At 29.9% G+C, this 27,336-nt stretch overlaps 1 protein-coding gene across 2 annotated transcripts; it reads left to right on the top strand.

The window, feature by feature from the left end:
* The first annotated feature begins 839 nt into the window (after positions 1 to 839).
* On the top strand, positions 840 to 21,091 carry LOC145317139 (facilitated trehalose transporter Tret1-like). Of its 2 annotated transcripts, XM_080158070.1 has the most exons (21): positions 840 to 937; positions 1,759 to 1,827; positions 4,686 to 4,726; positions 6,144 to 6,216; positions 6,384 to 6,427; positions 6,595 to 6,706; positions 6,881 to 6,950; positions 7,064 to 7,128; positions 7,254 to 7,286; positions 7,401 to 7,480; positions 7,587 to 7,670; positions 9,941 to 10,002; positions 10,149 to 10,208; positions 10,797 to 10,836; positions 11,706 to 11,794; positions 12,112 to 12,210; positions 13,544 to 13,605; positions 15,551 to 15,606; positions 17,144 to 17,213; positions 18,034 to 18,096; positions 20,752 to 21,091. In XM_080158070.1, exons 1-21 carry the CDS (start codon positions 880 to 882, stop codon positions 20,895 to 20,897), a joined length of 1,476 nt encoding a protein of 491 aa, XP_080014196.1. In that variant the 5' UTR covers positions 840 to 879; the 3' UTR covers positions 20,898 to 21,091. The 2 variants fall into 2 exon arrangements, with proteins under 2 accessions (XP_080014196.1, XP_080014204.1); XM_080158078.1 differs by lacking the exon at positions 17,144 to 17,213.
* Positions 21,092 to 27,336: the final 6,245 nt, after the last annotated feature.

Here is a 27,336-nt window from a genome sequence, read left to right as displayed (position 1 = left end):
CACCTATCCTCCATACTGTTTTTAACAGAGGGACGGACGGGGCGATAATAAGATAGATTCATAGATTAGATTTCATTTATTTTTTATTTGAACCTTTTTGGACAGAGAACCTTTGCTTACAGTGCAGCTTTGCTTCTTATAATACTGATTAAGTTGTCATACAATATTTGTTTTATAACTTCTTCACTCATCAATAGTTTTTAGTATGATAGTTACTTTTATTTATTTAACAATATAAGTGAGGTTTATAATTTTAGAATGCAGACGATGAAAAAAATAATTTTATTTTTCCATTAATATTTTTAAAAGTAAATGTTTTTTCTATTAAGCTTAGCTTTCCTCACTAAGTCACTATTTTCTTTGTCTTACTACTTTTTTTTAAGGCGAAGCTGTCCTATAATTAGGGTAGGTCCGTCCGTCCGGAATGGATAGCTTTACGATATATAAAACGGAGCAACTCCATAATCGTTACTAGAATGTCCATACGTCAATACTAAACATTTTTATGTGAAATAATTATATGATTGATATGATTTATAAAAAAAATTCACAGGACATCAAAGTACAATGTTAAAAACGAATCATCTCTATAATATTAATCAAGTCCTAAATAAGTAAACATGCCCTTAAACAGTAACTTGTATTTATGCAGTTTTGCAACAAATTTACATACAATTTTGTTTCGACTTTTATACATTTATATTATGATTATTCAGTTCTGACAAGTGTTGATGCTCGTTTGTCCTACCGTTTTAGAGATTTGCTTTTATGGATGTTTTATATTGTGACAATGAAATAACTAAATAAGGTATTTAGAAGGTTTTGAATGGATGTGGCAGGTTTCCTATTATTTTCAGGGATTACAATACTCAAATAAAAATGGGGGAAGAAATTGAGAAAGGTGCATTATGGAGACAAATACTCCCATCATTTATAGGTAAACATACCTAAATAATATACTGTAAAATATTAATAAATTTGGTAAACAACCTCTTTAGGACAGGTACACTATACAATGCATTTTCTTAATTTAGATCAGCTTAGCCAAATTTTATCGTGTGAACATCGCCTACTTTGAATGTACGACATTTGTCTCTAAGTCAAAAGTATGTTATTATATATAATATTTTTATTGTTGTTTATATTTTTAAATATATAATTAAAAACATGCTTATAGGTGTCCTATTTACTTATTTGCATACTTTTAAAAAACGGGACTCGAACGTAGGCGGATTATTCACAACATCTTGATATTTTCTCTAGACATTTTATCTAGATGTTCTTGGTCTTTAAATTTGAAGCCAAACTCAGTTCTCTAGAGTTTTTAAAGTTACCTAAAGATCTGGAGGGTAATACCTGCAACTTAAACTTTTATTTATGTATACATTCTTTTACATATTATTGCGCTATACCTGGATGACCAACAAGATTCGCTGACATCTTGTGGCCGCAAAACTGGCAATATAATAGTTATCTATCGCATTGTAAAATAGACAGCTTTCCGTAAATAGTGAAATGAAAATCTATGAAATTAATTCCAGTTTTGTTGCCCCCGATAGGTCGAAGTCACGGGCCAACAAAACTGCTATTGATTTTAAAATTTTTATTTTGTTATTCATGGAAAATTGTCTATAATACAATATGATACATGATTTTTCAGTATGGATCAGAAACGGTTTTAATCCAGCGGACATTAATCGATTAAACACAGAAAATGATAAATACCTCATTGAATTAGAGTTGAAAATTATCTTTTAGCAACAATTGGAGCCTTCAGCTGTGGGACTGTCATTGGATGGACGGCCATGGCTTTACCTTATATTCAAGGAAACTTAGTTTTACTTAAATTCCCATTTTAAGAAGAAGTAAGAAATCTGTTGGGTAGCGCATTTGTCAAGGTCAAGAAATTCAAAAGGGTGAGGGGGCATGTTCAGTGGTGGAGGAGTGTTCTAACTTCTCCACAGACCCATAAAGGAAGCCCGTGTATGTCTCTCATTTCTATAATAATCAATATGTTATTACTTGGATGTTGCATCTCATTTTCTTGTACTCTGAAAAAGTGATGCTCGCAGCTAGCTATTACCAAATACAACCGACCCCCCCATAAACCCCCTTAAAACCCTCCCCTCCCCACATACTGGACAAAGAAACTGACCAATAAATGAGGTCCATATTACCGAGCTAAATTGACGACATATTTTCCACTGTCTATATATTCACGTATATCCTATATCCATATCTTTAATGCATTTTACTTTTACTCTGAAAAGCAGGGTCCAATTTTATAATTAGGAATTAATTGATTTTTTAAAAATCACAAAGCGTCTAATTTCCTACGACTTGCAATTTTATTTCTACAATAAACCTAATTAAAACCTTAAAAGAAAATAATAAATACTGAGTTGGCTGTACTTTCTTAAGGTTGCGTGATTACATTTCAAATTGGCAAACATAACTAATATATATTTATTGAAAAGTATTCTTAGTTCATTTCCAACTCTTGTATTTTCTCTTAAACATAAAAAGTCTTTACATGCATTTTTAATTTCAAATAATATTCTCAATTATATATAAAAAAGCATGATAAGCAGCCAAGGAACCCAAAAATTACTTTTGATAAAAAGCTATTGATATACATTATATTTATAGTTATGATATAAATACAAATAGATACAAGCTCTACATAAATAAGTAAGGAAAACTAGAAGTTTGTAAAGTTTGATTAAAACTCGAAATTGTATACCAAAATAAAAGTTTTACATGCAGAAGGTTATAAAAAGTAAACCTTATTTATATTAAAATCATTGAATTGATGTAAACACTTGGATCTTCTTTGAAAACTATGTTTTTTTAACTACATTTTTAGAACTTTATACACTGGAGTGACTTTAAGAGCTCTTTTTATTTGTGTGATAAGTAATGTACTAAAAAATCAAAGCTATCAAAATCTAGGAAATATTGACTCTTTCTATGATCATATAATTAATATAAACACGGGTAACAATGAAATAGATTAAGGTTATGACTTAATTTTCTTTATAAAATTAGAACAATAATAGTTATGCAATATCATGGTTATAAATTCAGGTAGGTAAATAGAATAACATGGATTACTTTATATATAGCAGAGAAAAAGACAAAGAAACTTTAAGTGCAGTGCAAGTTTACAATAATATGTAAACAATAGCAATAAATGTTTTTATAAAATTAATCCTGGCAAATCTTTACTTTACAAATAATGTTTCCCAATTAATAACTTTGTTGAAAGCAACTCTTTGATGAAAACATTGGTAGGAAAACATGATTAATTACATTAATAAACAATTACTGCATAATTAATCATACAATTTTTCATTTGATTTGCTTTAATACGATAGCATTGCATTCTATAAATAGAAGACAACGTAATTTTATCAAAATCTTTATAGTATCATTTAAATCTTCATTGGTAGATTATTTATTAAATATAATAACTAATGCTTTTTTATAATGTCTTATATATGCTATTATATGTGCGTTTATACAAATTTTGGTAAATCTAACCAACAATGGTTGGTTGATTACCCCATTTCTTAGCTCTAAACAAATCTAAGATGTGTTTTGCAGGAGAACCTCGTATTGTCACTGACTATTAGTTAAAAATGTAAATGTTTAATACAAAATCATTAGATTTTCTGAAAAATATTCTTGTCGTAATAATATTCATAAAATATGAACTTATGAAATATTCAAATGGCTGAAATGTCTACAATTTATTTCTGTCAATCTTTTTTTTTTCATAATTCACATTGCAACATTGGAAAACCCAAACTAAAATTAATGTCACTGGAAAAGAGCCCCCTTCTTTATTGGAGTTGTGCAGCTACTATATAATTTATGTAATAAACTGTTTCTTTTTAAAACAAGCTAAATTAAATTTTCGATCCTAATAAAAAAGTGGTCAAAAAAATGGCCAATTGTGTTTTGTTGAAATTTCTGCAGAAAGTCATCTAAAAGATTGAAGTTTAGTCTGGGTCCAGTCAAAACAAGTTTTCAACAACAAGAAAAAGGATACCAATAACAACTGCGTACAATGGTGACATAGCTTACTTAAATATTAGTCAAACGCAACGCTGAAATGGGTAGGTATATAAATTGACAAAAAAAATAAAAAGTCAAATTGCAATTATTTATAATTCTTTTTACCATAAGTTAAAGCTACCTACGGATGTAGAAAGAACTAGCTTTAATCAACAACTGAATGAATTTAAATTTTTTTGGGTATGATTTCAGATTTTTTGAGAGTTAGACTTTTGAACATACTAAAGAACTGCTAAAATTACAATATATTTGTTGTGCTTTTTGGTTAAACCTATTCCTATGGAAGAATGTAGAGGCTAATAATGAGAATGAAGAAATATTATAGGTATAAGCTCAACTATTTAAACGTTACAAACGTTCTGGCTGACCGTCACGTTTGAATTGTAAAGTTTCTTTGCTAATAAATAGAATAGAAACTTAGTTTATACTTCATACTCAATAACTATGTAAAAAAGCTATGTAAAGTTGGAAATATACAAAAATGAAAGCTTCTTTTGTACTTTTTACTTTATTTCGAAAGTGAAAAAATAGTTTGGATGGTTTTTTAGATATTTTGATTTTGTCTGATTTTTGAAATATAAAACTAAGTATCTTCTACATGTTAGAACCTGATGCTGAAGATGTGACTACCACAAATTTAGGACAGGTAAATTATACAGATATAGTGATGAAAATTTTTAAGAGGGATTGACAAGTTATTTTATATTATCAAAATTTTTATCTAGTACATTTCATTCTTCTATTACTGATTTTTTTTCTAATAATAGTAAGAAAATAGGGAAAGTTAACCACAAAATTTTCATTAGAACATTTTAAATTTAATTTTTCATCTGAACGATTATGAAAAAAAAATTGGCCAAACTCATTCACTTCCTATCAATAAAGAATGTATTTTTATCTGAAGTCAATACTCAATATCTTAAAACCTTCTTTTAAATAAAACATTTCTTAGAATAAAGTCTGCTTTGTAAATTTACAGTCAGTTTACTGAAATTGGGAACTAAAAAGATGGAATAGAAAAAGCAAGTTTTGAATAAATAATAAATACATGAAATGATATAAGTATTAGTAATCTATACTTTTCCCTCTATCATATACCAGATAGAAATAAAGGAACACCCTCAACGTCACAAAAAATGGTTTTAGATATTATAGCCCCCCTAAGGCCTAAGACCACTTTCTACAAATGTTTAATAAATAATTTTGTAGAACAGAATACTGTAGATCAAAATAATTGGCAAAAATATATTACATAAGAACCTATATTTATCCAATTTATTGGTTTTAGCCAGAAAGATTGAAAACCTTTGTTAAAATATTGCATTTCTGTTTATGGTTTGTACAAAAGATTTGCATAATAGTTGTATTCAGTATTGGTGTCTCCTAACATTGCAAAGATAGTTTTATTATTACATCATAGTAATACAATTTTTATTGTTGAAGGAGTTACCTTAAAAGAGATAGATCTAATAGAGGATTGGTATATATTTTTACATCAAGTTAGATTAAATCTGTTACTTAAAAGTATCTGACAACCTGATGTGAATCTATTTCAAACATCTACTGAATTACAAATTATTTGCAAAATGGAAGAAATATTCTAATTGCATGTTTTAAACTACATGCTTTATATCTGGAACTTTTTTTTTCTGTAAGGTACATCTAGTCTTTCTAATATTTGTCATAATGTTTTTCTTTGTAAGAAAAAGCAGAGAGATAGAAATGGTAAATAAAGAAGGGACAAAAGTCAATAATTCCCTGCTTTGTTTACAATGCAAAAATGTAAACCTTGAATTTGGAAAGATATTGCAACCTTTATGAAAGAAAAATACTTTTTTTTCTGAAAATGCATTTTTAATAGTTCCAACTTGATTTATAAAACTGGAACCAATTAATCTTGTATTTGAAGCAATGAGAAGTACTTTTTGCTCCAAAATCTTGAAATGCACTTCAGTAAACAATAAAGAAAATAAATTTTAATTTTGCATATTATTACAACAGCAAGTCATTATTTCCATAATTATTTCTCTATTTAATTTATAAAAAAATCTAAATTAATTCAGGATGTACCTAAGGATGAGTATTTATCTTTGACTAAGGACCAAGCAAACTTATTGGCATCTTTGTTTTGTGTGGGTAAGAATATATATATTTTTTAGAGAAATTAGAAAGATTTTGCATTTAAAACTATTATCTTTTATATCTTTAAAGAAATCTTGTATATCATAATATGCTGTGTCAAAACCCCCCTGACAAATCCCTGTGCACTCACATAATAACAATCCAACTCTAAATTTGCTAAGGTGCTATATTTAATGGACCTGTGGTGGCTATTTTGATGAATAAGGTAAAAGACATAAAAAAGTATAATTCTATAGAATCAAAAACTTTAAGTTTAAAACTGTATGGCTTAAACCCGGTAGTATCCAGCAGTTTAGGTGAATAAAATCATAATATTAATTTTTACTATCAACAGAGAGCTATCTATAATACAATATGATAATTAACTATTAGGTGGGTAAAAAATGGACTTTGGTGTTTCTTGCTTTACCCCTTACAGCTGGCTGGATCTGTTTAACTGTTGCTAAAGATCTTTCTCTTCTTTATGTTGGAAGAATATTAACAGGTGAACAATATTACTATTTGAATATCTTTCCAGCTCTTTAAAAAATGAAAAATAAATACTTGTATTAGAGAGTTTAGAATATATTCATTAATAATCTTAAAGAATTTCACAGAAACTATAAGTTATAATCATCTAAGAAAATTTGAAAATTTAATAATAGAAAATCATTATCAGGATTTGCTGGAGGAGCTTTTGGGTTAGTAGCGCCTGCCTATACTTCAGAAATAGCTGAAACTAGAATAAAGTAACTTTTATTTATGTTTTAAACCAAACAAGTTTTTGATTATTTACAAAAAAAAAATAAAATCCAATGGAATTATTTAAAATTTTTTTTTAGAACCAATAAAATTAATTTAGGGGTGCTATGGGCAGTCTACAACAATTAATGGTTACACTTGGTGTTCTAATGATATATATATTTAGTAAGATTTTAAGAATTCTTATTTCAATCTTTGTAAACTTAATTATTTAAGATTTTCTAAAGTCTAGTCCAGTAATTTAAAGTTATAGAAATATATTTATGTAAACACTAGTTTTGTAAATTCAGGTGGACAAAATGTTGACTGGAGAATAACAACAGGTTTCCTTTTTATATTTCACAATATTTAAAATCATTTATTATTGAAAAATTTATATTTTGTAAACAGTGTTTAATTAGTTAAAATTATAAATAGTATATTGATCTTAATGGTAGGAATCTGCATAGCTTTTCCAGTGTTGTTGGCAGTATTCATGATTTTCATGCCCAAGTCCCCATACTTTTTGATTGAAAAGGTATTTTTAAAATTTTAACTCAATTTCAATGTATACAATTATTTTACAAAACTATAACTCATGTCATAAAGCAACTTTGAATTCGCATTATATCTTTATTTTTTAGAATAAGGAAGATGAGGCTAAAACTAATTTGGAAAGACTGAGAGGAGAATCTTATAATGCTTCAAGAGAACTTCAAGTTATCAAAGTAAACAAGACTTTTCACATTTTAACTTTATTCAGATTTTCCAGCGCCCATTCAGATATTTAAACTAATTTTGTCAGAAGGTTTACACCACCCTTAGGATTTTTGACACCCCTCTCAAACTAAGATCGGGTGGGGGGGAGGGGAGGGGAGGAAGGGTGATTATCTACATACTCAAAGGTTAAAAGGTAAAAAGCCACCTTTTATAGGTAATTTTTTTCACACACCCAATATACTAAAGGGAGGTGTGACTTTTAAGCTTGTCAGCTGTTTACGGGGATTGTATAAGATGTGTGGACCTTTGTCAAAAGGGTTTATAGGGGTTTATCCATTTCCCTCAATTTTGCCATGGGGATGGATAAACCCACCTTTTACACCCTTCTGCACGCCTCTGGTTAAGATTCTAACCATTTATATTTCTGTGTACAAGTTCTCTGTATTACACTTCAATTACCTTGTCTGCCTGATAAATGAATTAGCCATATTTATATAACTTACATTCTAATTTGCATATTTCTATTGTATATCATCTATCACTTAACTTTTTAAACTTGGTGAACAATTACAACAATTAGGTTTAATACTGTTATGATTGTGTAATATTTTTCCTTGTCACAATAATTATAATAGGTCATCATGGCATGGATAAAAACGATTCTTATAATGCATCATAATAAAACTACCACAAATAAGTATACTAATCAGGGTTGGCAGATAAAAAACCCACTCGGGTTTTTTGCCCTTTAACCCACCTTAAAAAACCCAAGGGGTTTTAGGTTTTTGGGGTTTTATTAAAAAAAGTAAAATTGTTTCAAAAATAAGTTTATTTTTCATTGTTTATAAAAAAAATATGTTTTTCATTGACCCCTTGCATGTATTTAACAAAGGGATAGACTGCTGTGCTTGATTTTGCCATTGTCACGGGCTCAGGAAGAGATATACCAGCAAGAAAAGCACGTACAGTTTTAGGATCTTCAGATTTTTGCATTTTTTTTGCCAACTTTTCATCTTTCTTATGTCCTAGCCTGTTTCTAAATATTAAAAGAATGGACCTAATTGGTTTCATGGCACAGTGGTTTTCTTTGTATTTTTATAGTAGCTATTAATAGGTTATTTTAGGTTAGGTTAGTAAAGGGGAAATGATTGCCCCGCAGGGGTAGAAATAAGAGGAAAGCTACTGTGAAAATACTATGAAACTCGCTGCGCCATAGAAAGAGTCGTCTATTACATATTATATAATTACTAGCGGCTACGCCCCTAGAGGCCTCTAGTGGCACTTTGAATGTTTTTTTTATTTAAAATATCTAATTACAGAAATAATTGGTTTATGTTTCGTTGGAGTCTCTTTTTCGAGAGGGGTAATTTTTTTCTAGGGGCGATTTCTCCTGATAGGGTGGTGGTACCCTCCCCCAAAATAGTTATAAACCTTCCCGGGACTTATGAGAAGCTACCCTGTTAAGGAGAACCCGATCGGTTCAGCGGTTAGCGAGATCCTTCGCTACAAACAGACAAACACACAAACACACAAACACACAGACAGACATCGTTCTACTTTGTATTATAGATATATAATATATTATTCAAGCTTTTACAGTATAAAAACTATAAAAACCCAAAATACCCCAAGAAACCCCTAAAACCCGGGTAAAACCCCTATTTTCCACGACCCCGGGGTATTTTAAAAAAAACCCGGGTTTTGCACAGCCCTGATACTAATCGAGATAAGTTGACTATGAATTTACGAATAATATCACAACTTAAAAAATTTTTTGTTTGAAAAAGTAGGAAAATTTTTCTTGGATAGTTAAACTATTTTTTCTTGAGACGTTAACCCCCATAAAATAGCCTAAAACCTGCAATGGACTGATATTAAAATTTACTAAAAAATTGTTTAACGACCAATCCAAATGTTCTTTAACATCTTCAAGGACAATCCTTATACTAAAGTAACAGGATGTCTGTGTGTTTGTGTGTTTGTCTGTGTGTTTGTGTGTCTTAACAGGGTAGCTTCTCATAAGTCCCGGGAAGGTTTATAACTATTTTGGGGGAGGGTACCACCACCCTCCCAAGAGAAATGACAAAAAAATCGAAATTTTTAAAAACTTATGGGAGACTTCAACGTCAAATAAAGAGGTATCGTACATAAAAAATTAACTTTAACAAACAAAAACATTCAAAGTGCCACTAGAGGCCTCTAGGGGCGTAGTCGCTAGTTTAATATAAACCACAACAAACAAGAAAATATTGGAAGCAATTAAAAAACATATTTTTAGGAAGCTGTCGAAGAAAGCAAAAATATTGGAACTGTAAACATCATAAGGCTCTTCAAATCAAAGTAATAATTTAATATCAGAATTCAAGTTCATTTTTCATTTTCATTTAAAGTTTAATCTAAAATGAATAGTAATTTTATATGGTTGACATATGACCATCTAAAGAAAGCTATTATTTATTTTTTTATGATCAGAATATTTGTTTTAGGGAATATCTAAAGCCTTTGTTGATCTGTATGGTTGTTATGTTTCTACAGCAATTTTCAGGAATTCTTTAAATTATTCTATTTGTTATCAAAAAAAGATCATGTCCATTATCAGGTAGCAAAGCCATTCTATATTATCATCTTGATAACAAACAAATTTTAATTGTTTTGCAAACATTCTAAAAAGGAAAGGTTTTTTTTCTGATTGATTTATTTGTCATTGCAATTTAAAACCAATTAACCCAGAGACGAACTAATGCGCCAGTCTTGCTTAGTAGCTTCACTACAATAAACGACAATTGTATACAGTTGCATAATATTGTAATATCTAGTAATATCGTTTTTATGTATTTTTGTTATTGTTGGTCAATAATTTTTCATTCTTTAAGACTTCACAGTAATAGGAAAGTAAAAAATCCACGGACAGGAATATTTTACCCGAATAATAACAAAAATTGAGATTGTAAGTCACGTGTAGAGATTAGTCAGGTGTTATGCGCACCTTTAAGGTATTAAATTAAATAACGTAGAAGGAAGGTATTATTCAAGATCCTACTTTGAACAATATTGGATAATTCTACTAATAATATAGGGCACTTGTTTGCATAATAATTTTATGGATTTAAAGAAAAGGTTTGACACTTGACAGGTATAAATGCAGTTCTTTCCTTTGCATCATTGATTCTTCAGGTCAGGACACAACAGTTATATCATCATACAAATATTCTGCACCTCTACAGTAGCGAGGCTACAATATAATTAGGGTATGTCTATACGTCCGACTTATATTAAAAATACAAATAACATTGAACTATGTCGACAAAATAGCATTTATTAAAATAGTCATTGCTGAAACAACTACGATAGAAGGTTATTATGATGGCATGGTAATGTAAAAATAGAAATATTCTATATGATTTTTATAAAAAAAGATTTGCACATTTTTGTTATAAATTTGCTAATTATGCACACATTTTTATGATTATTTAATGATTTAAATGTTTTAACACTTAAGTGTTCCTTTTTCTTATGCAATTTTATAATTGTTGTGGAATTTATGAACATTGATGTTCTTGTTTTCTAGATAAGTCGAAAAAATGTAAACTTTTTGTGAAACCTTTTATTGGCCTCTTTAAAATAAGGATAAATAATATAAGTTGAAAATTGAAAAATATATTTCATAATAATTGTTAATACCTTATAGAAACTTTTTATAAAAACTTTATTTTTTATAAAAACTTTATTTTTTATAACAACTTTATTTAAAAAAAAGAATATTAAACATAATTTTAAATCATATTTTATATAATCATCGTATGGTATTATTGACTGTTGTCCACTGAAAGGAAAACTAAGGAATCCATTATGTTTTATATTTTCTTTTTCAAAAATAACTTTATCAATGCCTACAATAAATGTCGGTTTTTATCCAGTGAATTTGGATTTCTGTTTAAAAATATTTTTTACATTTACCTAACCTAAAATAACCTATCAAAATCTACTGTGAAAATAAGACGAAACCTGCTACTTCATTTTCTTCCCATAATCAATATTTTTAGGCCGGGCACGCTAGTGAAGAAGTTGGTATGATCCTGGTAGGATTATCACAAGTTGTGGGCACTGCAGCTGCAATTCTTGCAGTGGACAGGTAATTTTAGTACAAAGTAATAGGAGATCTTTTGTCCGTAAGTCTGTCTTTCTAGTAAGAGTAATGTTTGTTAGTATAAGGTTGGGAGGGAGGGAATGGGGTCTGGATAAGGAGTGTTCAACCTCTTGCTAGTTTATTCTAGAAATAAAAAAAATAAAAAGTTTGCCCAGATATTTACCTTACTCAGGTCATATTATGAATAAGATAAAAGAATACTTGTTGGAGATATACTTAATATATTAATAGAGTTAGTTAATAAACACTAACAGAAAGCAAGAGATTAGGATTCGTAACACGATTAATCTTATCAATTACAGGTTTGGACGAAGAATCCTGCTAATATTGTCTGACGTTGCCATGTCACTGGCTTTGTTCACACTTGGAGTATATTTTGTTCTGGATGATCAAGATAAAAGGTGAATAAAAGAAAGGAATAAAAAATTTAATTAAAAAGTATCTATGCTTATACTTCTTTACCATTTTCTGAGGTACACCACATAGTTATTATATTAATAAGTATGTATACAGTAACGAGGCCACCGGAAACGTCATTTTTAAAAAAGTAATTAAAAACTGTTGTACAGAAACATGGACTTTACAAACAAATTAATATTTAAGTTTATAGAGTAGAGTTGCACAAACAAAGGTATAGTTGTACTATTGCATAAAAACCCATAATTTTGAAAGTTATACTTCTTTAAAATAAATTTACTAGCGGCTACTCCCCTAGAGGCTCTTGGGGCACTTGAGGTAAGGATTTAAAAAGAAAAAGTTTTAAAAAATATTTTTTTTAAAAGGGAAAAAAACATCGGTTCAGCGGTAAGTACACAGACAGAAAGACATTCTGTTACTTAAATAAGATATATTGATAAATAAGTATTTTATTTTGAATTTAATTTGTATTTAACAGTAAAATCACTTAGAATATTAAAGACAAAAAAGTAGAAAAAATAAAATATTTTTAATAGTATCCCTTTAAGATGAAATTAAAATTTGTTAAATATTTAATTTCCTGTTTTGTTTAGAGTTAGAACCACGTCATTTTTAAACACCTTTTCTTTCTCTGTATATGTCAGTCTTTATTTCATTTGTTGAAACTATATCAGGAATCAGACAGGGATGAAAACAAGCATAAGTAGCGAAGAATAAAAATAATCATGGATGGGAATAAGGATTTACTAAAACAAGAATAACGAAATCTTTGTCATATATTTTAAAATTTTTATATGGTATAGCATGAATGGCATTTATAAATGGCTGCTCATTGGTATAGGAAAATGACTTAATGACTGACAAAATTATATAGTTGCGATCAAATTACATCAAATTATCCTAAAAGGAAAAGTAGAAAATATTTTCAGAAACAAATATACTTTTTATATTCTGGATTATAAAACTGTTAACAGCTTTATTTAAGTCAAACAAACATGAATTAATCAATCATGGAATTTAATGTATATAAAATCGAAGGAAAACATATTCAAATTTTGTGTATTTAGTTTTGACCTTTCCGTTTTCCATTTAATTTTAAAAGGAAAAGAAAAGAAAAAATATTTAGAAACGATTAGACATTCATTGTTTTGGTTTTTAAGAGGTTTAGGAGGGTGTATCTGTCCTCTCGGAGAAAAATTATCGAAGTACCAATATTCCCTAAAAAGCAAAAACTAAGTTAACGATATTTCAAACAACAAACTAACAAACAGACATACATCGTTCTATTTTGTATTGAGATCGAATAAATTTTGTTAGCGATGGATTGGGCTGGTTACCTGTGGCAGCTCTTATGGTTTTCCTATTCTCATTTGCTATAGGTAATATTTATTAATTTTAAGGTTATGAAACGTGGCTTTATCATCGAAAGAAATAGGTTGTACACAATGGTATAATTAAGCGCTTTGTTAAAAAAACCTTAAAAATAACACAAGGAACGAGCCCGCAATTTACAAATGGTAAAACGATTTCTTTATTTGTTCCAAAACTTTGTAAATGTGCTAATTTTTGTTACTGTTTTGTTTAAATTATATTTTAATAGTTCAGTCTTCACTTTATAGCTTATACATTGTCTAGAATCTATAGCGTCCTAAAAATATATGTTTGTTCTTATAAAGCATGCTTTCAGCAATTTTGTATAGGCTTGTAAATTAACATTCTGTATATTAAGTTCTGATATACAAATGTAAACATTTGCTTGTCTTACCGTAGCTATATTTTAGAACTTTGCTTTCATGGATGTTGTTATCATTACTATGTACTAGTTTAATAAAAAAAGAGTTTATTTTAAACATTGCATAATGTTTGACCTTTGTCAAGATTTGTCTATCAAATCGTTCTAAAGTTTTGTTCCAATATTTACGTCGATGTAAAGAATGAATATTGGATAAAAAGAATAAAAAGATACTTTTACACTAATGCACAAAATGGTTTGCAGATTATCAAGAATCAAGTTCCAAGTAATCGGAAACAAAGCATTTATAATTTTTATTGTTAAAACAAATATTTGAAGGGTCAATCTTGAAAATTTCACCTCACCCTGAGATGATCATAAACTTCCCTATGACTAGTATAAAGCTTGCATGTAAAAACAAACATTTTGTATTGTCCTTTTACTAGCGTCTGCGCCTCTAGCATCTAGAGACTCTATATTCGAAGGGATATGGAAGGGCAGAAAAATAGCTTAAAACAATACCCAGGCTTATTTTAAAAAAATGATATAGCCGAAAACCATCTCAGAGCCTATAAGAAGCTTTCCTATAAAGAAGAACCATATTGGTTCAGTGGTGAGTGAGATCCTTCGCCACAAACAAAAAAGCTTAGTACTTATATTACAGGATATCTCGTTTTAAAATTAAAAATCTTCGAATAGGTTTTGATAGGAAAGGATATACTTAGGGCAGAAATAATTGATATCATCTCGTAATCATGCCATCTAATAAATGTTCATAAATATCTTCATGACTCCAGAAAAGAATGCATGTACTTTTCAGTATTTGCTTTCACTTTTCACCAAATGATGTCTTAGTTACAAAGGGGGTCTTCATGAAAATAAGGTTAACATTTCAACTATTTTCAATTTTTAAGCCAAGTTATGTATCCATGTATTTTTTTTGTCAATGCAAAGTTTAAAATTCAGGCAAATTTTGAATAAATTGTTTTATTTTCTACAAATTTGACTTCAATATTTATCCACAATGGCTCAAAAAATAATGGTAAGAATTTATATAAAGAAAATAATCCATTCCAAATAAAGATTGTTGTTAATATTACTTTAAGTATTGCTTATTTACCATTTCTTTATAAAATGCTAATATAGTCAACACAAACCTTTCAAATAGAAAGTCAACTCAATTCTACTACGTCTAACAGGATGAATGTCAAATAATCAAAGACTAAGATACTTTTAAAAAAGCATTTTTTTTATCAATTTTAAGTAATTGTATTGTACTCTATTATAAATAGGTTTGTGCTTTTCAAAAAAATTGCAATTTAAAATTTTCATACTTTAGTTGGCCATAACCGTTTAATAAGTTCAAATTTTGAAATACTTGCAATTTTGACAGGAAATCAAAATACATTTTGACTTATATTTTTACATAAACAAATGTATTTTTCATTTAAAATTAAAAAATGTATATTTATATCTAAAATTAAGATATGATTGTTTTTTTCCTATTCTTGAGATAAGTAATTTGTTTCATTAATTTCTAATTAATCCATTGCTAAAATAAAACCATTTAAAAAGTTTATGATTTCTTTCAGGTTTTGGACCTTTGCCTTGGGTTCTGAATTCTGAGCTTTTCCCAAAAGAAGCAAAAGTATGTTTTATTTTATTTAAAAATCACCATATTAGGTTTGGCAATAAATTAACACAATTTCTTTAAGTCTTTGTTAAAAAAAAATACATGCGTGCGCCTGTTCAGAGGACAATGTATTTTACACTATTAAAGCCATGTGTCTGACAAAGCAGCAGAAATACTAATTTTTAAGTCTCAAATTATTAAGTTTATTTGATCTGAGAACTTAACCAATGACATTTAATGAAAACATTTTAAGCTACAGGCGCGGGTATTTACAAAACTTGTTGTCAATTTGTCAAATAAATTTTCAATCATTATTTTCTTTATGAAAATGGTAAAATTGTTTTCATTTGAATTGTTAAAATTCATGAAAACTTTTTTTCAACCAAGGTTCTTTTGAGCAGGGAAAATTATAGGGCACCGGCAGGAAATTTATCTCATGGGCTCAACTTTTTTTTATGATTGATGAAAACTAATATTTTAAATTTTTTTAAAAACTTTACCCCCCCACCCCCCCCCCACCGACTGTGTACGTTCTTGTTAAGTAATGATAGTTCCAGTACCATAGTTTAACGAGTACCTCGTTTAACGTTGGAAATAGTTGTTTTAGATTTAAATTTGTTGAATTAATCAAAGTTAGAGGCAAAATTTGTTTCTTACTATGCCATATCCCTGTCTTTGTAGGCTACACAATGTTGTCTGTTTGAGACAAATTTATTCGAAATTTGATTGCATAATATTTGAATCTGTCTGTCTGTCTTCTCTGTCTATATCTGTTTGTCAGGCAATGGTTCATCGTATCGATTGAACAGAAAATGTTTTAAAATTCAAGTATTAAGGATGATAAAAGTAAATATTAATCAGGTTAAGTTCAGTAAAACGAAATCATATAGTCAATAATCAATATCTGTATGCGTAATTGGTTGAAAATTAAATTTTGTTTGAATTATATAAGATGATAATTTATCCCCCGCTTCCTGATTAAACAGTACTATCTAGAAAATTGCCATTAATTTCAGACTTTCAAATATTTACATTTTCTGGCAGTAATTAGAAGCCACCATTTTCTTGGCTATTTTTTTTCTGGTTGAAACCTGTTCTGAGCAATACTGTAAAATCATGTATCGTATCGTATTATAAACAGATCTATAGTATAGTAGTATGTACAGACATCCATCTACCCCCCTTTCTTTTTCAAAGACCTCTTTCGTCTGCTTCTAAATTATTTTCTACTACTTGGCTGTGTTAGTATTAGCGACACAATTGGTTGATTTTCAATGATCCAATAGAAAGGTTGCACAAGGCGGTTGCGATGAGGAGATACAGTTATTTAACCCCTCCCCATCTAGTGTTTTACTCTAGATGTATTATATCGTTTTCTACAAATATAGAAATGTACAATCATAATATTAAAACCAGATTTATATTCGACATCTCGGGTCTAACAAAACTGATTAAAATCTTACAATTGTACTTTTTTATATCCGTTGAAAGCTGTTCATAATACGATGCGATAAATAACTATTCCTTTTACTTAATAAAAATATTTTGTTAGGGTCCAGCGTCTGCTATTTGTGCCTCTTTTAATTGGTTGACAGGATTCTTTGTAGTATTCTTTGAGAGAGGTAAATGTGCTAAATTAAAAGTGTTGGAAATGTAAAAATTTCTGATATTTTTCACATAGATCAACCGATCTTCATTAAAGTGCAAGCAAATTTATTTTTTTGTAGTTTCAATTAGGAGTAAAATTTTAGTATTTTCCAGTATGGCTTCTAACCGATTGATATCCGCTGCATTGTATGCCTATCTGAAAAATCATGTATAACATTGTATAACGGATAATTTTCCACGAGTATTAAAATAAAAATAATAAAATGGATTCCAGTTTTGTTAGTCCGGACCTTGGGCCCCTCAGGACAAGCAAACCTGGTTTGAATCTTATACTTTTTCATTTTGAAATCCGCGGAAAGTTGTCTATAATACAATGCGATAAATAACTTTCTCGTATTTATTCGAATCCGGTGGACAGGAACCGGTTCTCATCAATACGAAAAAACTATGTCTAGCATCGTATTATAAACCGCTTTCTACGAATATAGAAATGTACAATCATAAGATTAAAACCATTTTTTTAGCCCGTCCCTTCGGCACCTCGGGGCTAAAAATAACTGGTTTTAATCTAATAATTGTACATACTATATCCGCGGAAAGCGGTTTATAATACGATGCTAGACAACCGGTTCTCATCCATACGAAAAAAACTATGTCTAGGATCGTATTATATCCAGCTTTCTACGAATATAAAAATGTACAATTATAAGATTAAAACTAGTTTTTTTTAGCCCCGAGGTTTTAATCTTGCAATTGTACATTCTATATCCGCGGAAAGCCGTTTATAATACGATGCGAGAAATAACTAATTTCTGATATTTTTTAATATTTCAGATATGGAGGAAGCATTTGGGAGAAGTACAACCTACTTTATCTTTGCTGCTATATGTTTTGCAGGTTAACACTCTATAATTCACAAGGTTCTTATGATTGTTTGTCATTATAAAGATTAAGATCTGAACAAATTGCACTATTTTTTTTTTGAAGGTTAAGAAGGATAACAATATTCATACATATTAGTAGCGAAGCACAAAAATCGTGGATAGACATACAGACATACAGAAGTGAATTAAAGAGCACATCTTTAGTAGTCAATAAAAACAATAAAATTAAATACTTAATATTTATTGGGAAGGGAAGTTTCTTCCTTAACGAATATGAATGACAGACTATCGTATACTTCGTATTATAGAGTATCGTCCCTTCTAAAAATTAAAACGTTTGCATACTCATTAGTAGCGAAGCTACTCTATAATTCACTTTGTCTGTCCGTCCGTCCGTCAGTCAGTCAGTAACGCTATGGGGGCAACGTGATTTTCTCGGCTCCTATAAGAGATAGACAGCTGAAATTTTTGTGAAGATAACTATGACATATGCCCATCTAATCTACATATTATTTTGTCCGTCTGTCTATTAATTGGGGTGCTAGATTGATTCCTAGATTTTTACGTTTTCTTAATTTTCTCAATTGCTGTTCAAGATGAACGGCTGGAATTTTCAGGGAATATATAAATTCAAACTCTACATATTTATTTCCATCAAGTTTTATTAAGATGCCTTTATTGGTTGGGGTGCAAGATCGATTCCTAGATTTTTAGGTTTTCATGATTTTTTCGATCTCTAAACAAGATAGACAGCTGAAATTTCCAGGGATTGAATAAGTTTAAACTTTATATAATTCCATCAAGTTTTATTACGATACCCTTATTGGTTGGGGTACTAGATCGATTCCTAGTTTTTTAAGCTTTTGTGATTTCTCAACTCAATTTTTAGTGATTAAAGTAGCTAACATTCTACATATTTTGTCCAAGTTTTATAAAGACTTACTATTGGTTTGGGTGCTAAATCGAATTTTAGATTTTAACGTTTTTCTTGTTAGCTTAATGCTTCAAAAGACCATTATACATTTGTAAAAGGTTTCGTGATTTTTATTATTGAAGTTTTTTTTATGACATACTCTATAGATCATTTTTCCCAGATGTCTATTCATAATTTTTGAGCTTCGCTACTTATGGTTGTTGTCATCCTTTAATATTTGTTTCTTCAAGTAAACTATTTTAAAGATTCAAGTCCTTGTTAAAACTGGCTAGCCGCCTTTAATATTGACTCACTCTTATAAATACTTGATTAACTGCATAATAATGGGGTAAAATAAAACAAATAAGGCCTCAATCATTTTTATAATACTCATTTATTTTTTTGTTGGTAAATTGAATTAATTTTTGTTGTTGGTTTACTATGCATTTAATAGTTAGGCAATTGAATGGAATAGTAGTTACCTAAGCGGTGATTTTCCTCTTGTCTGTTGTAATTTTTATTTTGTAAAACTTTTAATATTTTGGGGGGTATTTCTGTCTAGAAGCGTCCACTAACAGTTAAAAGCATTCCCTTATAAGAAAGCATGAAAGATTTCTCCAAAAAGCCAGTCATAAAGATCCACCCTAGTAAACTATAATCCACAGATATCCAACACATTTTATATTTGCATATAATGAAGTAATCATGCCTCGACCATTCCTTGCATTTTTACACTACAATGACCCTAAAAGTAAAATATGTGTTATTATTTAAATTCTGTTATGATATGCTTATAATTGTGGTGGGGGCAAAACAAATTGATATTTCTTGCCATTATGATTTTTGACTTATTGATTTTGGTTGTTATCATTTCATGAAGTTAACAATAATATTTATAGGTAACATAAAAAACTTAGGCCTCATAAGGCGTGTAAGTAGGTGCTTCTTGGGTAGACCAGGGGTTAAACACAATCTAAAACTATTTTAAAATATTCATAAAACATCTCAAATTTCGATTTGACAACACAATGTTTTAATGAGATGATATGCAATTACCCCTAATAAAGGAAACTCGTGAAGCAAGTGTCAAATTTATTTGAACAGAGTTTCATGAGTTTCACCCTGCATTGATAATGCATAAAAGTATTAAAAACTTATATTACAAAGTTAAAAGTAGCCTATATTAACTTATCATGGGAAAGAAACTTTGCGTGGTGTTCCATTTCTTACGTACAAAATTTAATTGTTTTAAATATTTGTTTCTACAAGTTTCATATTATTATGCTATACCCTGCTCGATAAGACGCCATCTTTTGCTTTTATTATACTAAAAGATTAGTGGCGTTCAACTGATGATAATTATTTAGTCGCGACTCACCAATAGATTGTCGTAGATTAGACTGGGGGCGGTAAACAAATGATCTTTTAAATTTAGTGTAAACGAGAAAGCACATAATTGTTAGGGTTGTTGCCTCTACTTTGTTGCAGGACATTACAAACTTTAAGCCACAAGTTGGTACTGCCTTAAATATTGGAACAAAAATTTTCTTTGTTTCCTTTATAACATACTAGTGACTAGGCCTTAAAAGCCTTTAGGAACACTTCCTTGGTATTATAAGAAGCTTCGCTATAAACGTAACTATATTGGTTCAGCGGTTGGCGAGATTTTTAGTTACAGACAAAAAAGCTTACTACTTTATATAGCAGAATTTAAATTGAGAATCTGCCATGCCATAAAAATAATGTTTTATCTAGGTGCAGTGTTTATTTTCTTTGTTGTACCCGAGACCAAAGGAAAAACCGAAGAACAAATGAGATTATATTTCAAGAATGAAGGAAAACAAAAAGAAAGAAACGATAGCAAAATTCGCGGCCAAGAAAATGTTTCTTTTGAAACATAATATTATAATAGTGAAGCTGCTCTATAGCTAAGCGACTGACCAACCGTCCTGACACGCCAACAACCGTTAAGTGAAATTACTTGTTAGTTTGTTTATGCTCCGATTCTTATGGACATGCTTGTTCTTGTAAGTTGTAGAGTTTTATGTCAATGATGGTATCAATTGTTGAAAATATATATCATTTTGTATTGTTAGATTTGAGTAAATAATTTAGCTATAATTTGTTTTAGATTAATAAAGGAAGGTGGGGTGGGGGGGGGGGGTGGGGGGGGGGGTGTTATTGCTGCTCTAGTGCTATCAATTATTGAATATATTGTCAATATTTAATAGTATCGAAGCCGATAAAGTGGACCCCTACCAAATCAGCAGAGACTGGTTAAATTCTGTTTACTAACCCGGTAGGGCCTCTGAAAGGAGATAACATAACCCTAGTTTTGTAGTTTGAAATATATTATTTACAGTCCATACCTGGATATCCTAGCAAGGTTTGCTGGCGTCCAGGTCTCTTAGATGACACAGATAAATCAATTTTTCAGCTGAGTATGATTACTAAAATAATATTAGGTTTAATAATTGTAGAAAAGACACGCAAGTTCAATGGTTCATGTCGACTATTAGTTCTTGGCTAACATACAACTATCAATGTATGAAATATAAAGTAAATTTTGAACAATTACATTAGATAAAAGTGATCATGGCTGACATAAGATCGTCTTTGCAACGTACATATATTCCTATGATATTATAATTACCTTCATACTTCATTTTGATATAATAACTGCATTTTTTTTACATGGTTTACAAGTTAAAAGTATCTTAATATTACAAAATATGGAATATGTATAACTATGTACAGTCAAGTACAAAACAGAAGAAAGAGACAGACAGGAAATTACATAACTGAACTTTTACTTAAGTGTTTCTAGTAAATATTCAAATGTCATTTTTCTTAGTCTAGCAATATTCATAAATTTTTGTAGTAAAGCTTCTTTCTAACGTTTTACGTTTTCCATTCGCCTGTATGTCCGTCCTTTGGGACAAATGTGATTTACTCGCCTTCTTTAAAAAGAAATATGACTGAATTTATTTTCGACATTGACATGACCATGCAATAACATCTATTCTATAAAACTCTTATTTAATCTTTTTATAACGCTATGGGAAAATTTAATTACTAAGTAGGAAATATTTTTTTAATTGTTAAATAAGAATAGCATTCCCATGATAAGTTTTACAACTTACATTGTGTGTCCATCTGTCCATAACCATAATATGGATAAAAGAATTTTGATATACTTAACTCTTATCAAAAATTTGCTTCTGATATTTCTTTTGACAATTCTTTTGACCATGAATCTCTTACAAAGTAAATATAGAATTTGGCTTCTCTAGTTACATTTGTCTATATTACTGTGCTTCGCTACTGAATTAATTGTTGTCATCGTGGTATTACAATGTTTTCCCTAAAAATATTCATTTTGAAACCATCTTTTAAAATTAAAATTTTGTTTTATATTATTAAACAATCAGGCCTTGCTTTAATTGATTATTTTTTTTTAAGCCATTAACAATATTTGTTACATCTTGGCTTAAAATTATGATTTAGACCAAAGTGCCGCAAAGTTTTGTAATTCCAAGTTTAAGAACAATGCAGTATTAGTAAACTATAATTAGAGGCAAAGATACTCAATAAATTTGTAGTTAATATTAAAAAGTAAATTTAATTTATTTGCACTCAAAAAAATCAGTGCTGTGCTATTTAGGGCGTGCTTTTTCTTCCCTTTCCTTCCTACAATAAAAATATTTTAAAACTTTTTTCATCGATGCACTAGGCACCCTAGCCTGCCAAGCTGCACGCTCGGCCCCCTAGCCTTTAACCTAACCAAACCTAATTGTAAAAAATACTGTTCTGTCGGCGGGGGAGGGGGGGGGGGGGGTGGGGGAGGGAACTAATATATTCAAAATTGAAAACAAAACAAGAGGATAACGCCAAATATTATTATAAGTATTTTATATAGTATTACATACGAACAAACAAAATTATTCAAGAGAAAAAATTTCAGATCAAATCAGATACCGACTTATTTTTAAATATAACCATGTTGCAATGCTTTGTGTTATCCTAGTTTAAAGTTGCATTCCATAACTTATAGTATGGTTGAGGTAGCCTACCAAACCATAAACTAAATACAATCCACATCAATCAAATAGATAATTTTTTGCTGTGAATATTCCTGTAAATGAGTAATGCAAACAAAGTCTGAATCATTTAGTTACCAAACAATGTTTTATAGGGATAAAAGAATAATAATTCTGTGTCGTAAATATTTATGTTTGGGTAAAGTCCCTTTCGTTGCAACGCACCTTAAGGGGCGATTCTTCGTATTTTTACTGTAGCTTTTCTCCTATTTAGCCCCTGCGGGGAGCTCTAACCCTGCGGGGCCAATTGCATAACCCTGTGGGACAATCACCTAACACAATATAACCTAACCTAACCTAAAATAACCTATAAAAAGCCATTTTAAAAATACGACGAATCGCCCCTCAAGGGGAGTTGCCACGAAAGGGACTATTCCTTTATGTTTGATTTGCAGAATAGTAAATAGAAAAGTTGATTATGATGCTAAAACAATCTTCCCAATTCTTTATTTTGACACAAAAAATATTCTTTTAAGCCATCGATAGCAACTTTGCCCCCTTAAATATTATTTAACCCTATAAATCCATAGACTATTTTTCTCACTATGTTAAATTTTATTCAATTACCGCTCTTTTAATTCTATATTTTGAGTGGTGAATATTGATTTAATTAAAAACAATCAAAAAAATGCACAAATCAATGCCTATTGTGTAATCCTTTATAAAAGCAACAGGATATTTGTCTGTTTGTGTGTGTGTGTGTGTGTGTGTGGGGGGGGGGGGGGTTCTGTACATAAAAGCTTTAGAGGAGGATACCTAAAAGATATTGTAATAGAAAATAACAGAATTTAAAGAATAAAAAATAGATTCAGTTGCAAGGTAACAGTTAATGATAATCGGGATAAGAAAACAGCGTCTGAAAATGTATTAATCATAACACGGCCACACACACATCCATAACCCTTGAAATATTTATTAAAAGCGAAGCTTTTCTATAATTAGGGTCGGTCCGTCCGTCCGTCCGTCCGTACGTCTGTCCGTCCGAGATAGATAGCTTTTATTCGTTAATTTAGGCATGTTAGAATTGTCCTATCGATTTCAAACTTTGCATGATGATTCCTGTAGTAGTTAGGTACGATTTAGAAAGCGTAGCAACTCTATAATCATTACCAGAATGTCCGTACGTCCATTTTAAACATGTTGATTTTTCTACTTTTTAAACAACAAATTTTTATGTGAACTATTTATCCGTTTGATCTGATTTTTGGTATATTAATTCCTGAGACAACAAAGAACAATATTATAAGCGAAGCAACTCTATAATCAAGTCCTAAAAATGTAAGTATGTCCTTAAACATTATCCTATATCCTTATACTCTTATACTTTTATATTCTGATTATTCAGTTCAGACACTATACAAGCGTTAATGTCCGTTTGTCCTACCGTTTCAGTGATTTTTATGGATGTTGTCATCCTTGTCCTTTATATATCTTGGTAAGATTTAGTATTCATGAGAGAACTGATTTGTTTCATTAACTTTGTATTAAAACGGCTAAGCACTATCATTTATATCACCTGATATACAAAATAAATGCAGGTGTACCTGTGTATATTTATTATTATAATGAGAGTAATATCCCCTAAAGTGATATGCATATCTATCAAGTAGTTTAATCCAAGTAGATATGGAAAGCTTTTAAAATAATGATCACTTTTTGACAAGTGAAAAAGTAAGCTTGGGGTAAAGATTTTTAAGGGGCCGTTTTTTTAAAGGGGAGATCCAACCTACCATATGAAGATTTCCTGAAAATAGATGAATCCAATCGACACAGTGGTTGTTAGAGTTCTTTTAGCACAGAAACACACACATCCAACCTATTTTATGTAAGGCTAATTAATATTTTTGTAATACTTATTTTTGTAATTATGCACTGATGAATAGCATAAAAAGTTATAAAAAAACAAATCACCAGAAATCACACAAAATTAGTAATTTCCAATAAATAATGATTAAATCTCTAAATATAATAAAAGTTTAATAAAGCTTTTTAAAAATACAAGGACGACAACAACAATATTTAGCGAAGCTCATTGGCTAAGAAGATGTAAAGATTAGATCCTAATTGGTCATTGTAAAACTAATACATTGTATGTAAAAAATTTGGAATGGATTTGGTGCTTTTCCTCAAAGTTCCGGTTGAACACTGAAAAATCCCCCATATTAAAAAAAATATTTTTGAAATTAAGGGGGGGGGGGTATGGTTTTTTCCTTTGACTTATCACTGAGGCCTATATATAACTTTGGGGCCTTTACCCTGCAGGACTACCAAGTATTCCATGTAACTTATCCTTGACCCAAAGAAATAATAAACAAACTAACGAAAACCCCCCTCGTTATTTACAATTATTTCAAAATATGTAGATGAGAGGGGGGGGGGTAGAGGGTTCTTTGTGTAATAGCGCGTTGGATTCTCTAAAAGAAAATGCTACTTGGAAAATGACTCCTCTTTCTTAGAATTGCTATCTTTACCACATTATAACAAAAGGATTGACGAACACTGTAAGTCATTGAGTATTTTTGCTTTAGAAAAGTTATGGTATTACCATTGCATTGGGTCTAAAAGCATTGATGTGAGTTATTATTATACAATCAATGTTATTTTACAGTAAGGTTGAAAATTTACAGGGAAACATTGTTTTCCTAAAAAGTTTTTTTCATTTTCTGTATAATAACATACACTTTTAGGATAATACAGACAATGTAACCAAAAAGACCTTTACCTTAAATTTTTCAATTTATTAGTATATTATCCCATTTGTGCCAATAATGCAAAGTTGTCGTGCAGTATTTCCATATTTGCAAACAAATAAACTTTACTTTTACATATGTATTCAAAATACTGCAAATTTTAAAAGAGTATAGGTCATTTAAACTTAAATTGTACAAAATTTATTACTTTATAAGAAATCTCCTTTGCTAACTAGTATATATACATTATACATTGACAATTTTCATTGTTTATGTCTACTACCATTACCATTCTCCTTCGATTTAAGTGATCATCTAGAGAATCCAGAGCATCATCCACGTGTAATGGAATGCGATACTGTAACACCCAAGCATATTAGGTTAAGTAACATCCATTAGACAACCAACTATTTGTTTGCATGACCTTTATCTGAGAAGTCCTAACTGTGCATGGTAGTGAGTTGCGCCTGTTTATGGGCCAAGGCATTCCCCTTACTCTTACCTATTTTTATGGCGTACCTGACATAGCATCAGTAGGAAACGTTTTTAACGTCTTTAGTTAGGCCCGAGATTCGAACTTATCAACTCCCCTTCGACGAGCGGTTGTACTACGTGTTGAGTCACGATGTCTACTATATGGCTTTAATAATAAGTGGCCAGAGCAGAAATATTATTGTGATCTTAATTAATAAATATTAATTACTATATAGAAGGTTATGTGTGTACGTTAGATCACACCAATCACTAGACAAATTTTAATAAAATTCCAGAGGGGAAAATGAGATTTCCTTCTTTCTTATAGGGCTTGGTAGTCACGCCACAGCTGTGAAAAGGCCTCAAATTAAAACCCATTTTTGTGCATAAATAAATCCGAAAAGATGGATTGTCTATTTAGGAACATGTTTAGACATAAAGCTGAATTTTAAAGTTATAATATGACGAATTCACTGAGGCTTACACCCGACTGCCGAGCCCCGCATTCTTTCAAACGAATGCAATAAAATCTAGCCTCTACGAAATTCAAGTGGTGGATTTCAACCCAAGATTCAACCCATATTATTTGAATGCAGTAACCGCAAAAATAAAAGTAATATATTCATTATACTGAAATGTAAATCTAAATCTAATTTAGTAGTATTATATGAACAACAAATTATAACACAAAATCATGAAAATTGGCACCTCGTCAATAAATTGCATTTAAATACATCTGCATTCAGAAATATAGGGATGGTAGAGTAGCAAAATTATCCTATTTAGTAAATATAAAATAATATGAAAGAAAAGTAAGAAATTAAAAAAAACATCTATTTTTGCAACCTTACAGTTTTAATAATTTTCGAGCTTGGGTTTTAAACTAAATTAATAAACAATTTTATCTTACATTATTAAATTGTTTCAAAGAACAACCTATACGCTTCTGACCATGTTTAGTAGGTAAAGATACTTATTAAGGAACATTTGTCTGTCTACTATAGTAAGTTATAGCGGCATTTGTGAATAACATTATTATTCACATTCGTTTATTAGAAATTGAAATTAATGATAAT

The sequence above is a fragment of the Acartia tonsa genome, chromosome 1 (genome assembly GCF_053477335.1).
Source record: "Acartia tonsa isolate MP-2025a chromosome 1, ASM5347733v1, whole genome shotgun sequence".
In the NCBI taxonomy this organism is placed as follows: domain Eukaryota; kingdom Metazoa; phylum Arthropoda; class Copepoda; order Calanoida; family Acartiidae; genus Acartia; species Acartia tonsa.
This window is presented reverse-complemented; position numbering and strand designations above follow the sequence as displayed.

Excerpts from the sequence above, each read along its gene's own strand:
- LOC145317139 (XM_080158070.1), top strand. The coding sequence starts at position 880 with ATGGGGGAAGAAATTGAGAAAGGTGCATTATGGAGACAAATACTCCCA. Across the intron at positions 938-1,758 it reads AATACTCCCATCATTTATAG|CAACAATTGGAGCCTTCAGC; the intron begins GTAAACATACCT and ends ATTATCTTTTAG. Across the intron at positions 7,287-7,400 it reads TGACTGGAGAATAACAACAG|GAATCTGCATAGCTTTTCCA; the intron begins GTTTCCTTTTTA and ends TCTTAATGGTAG.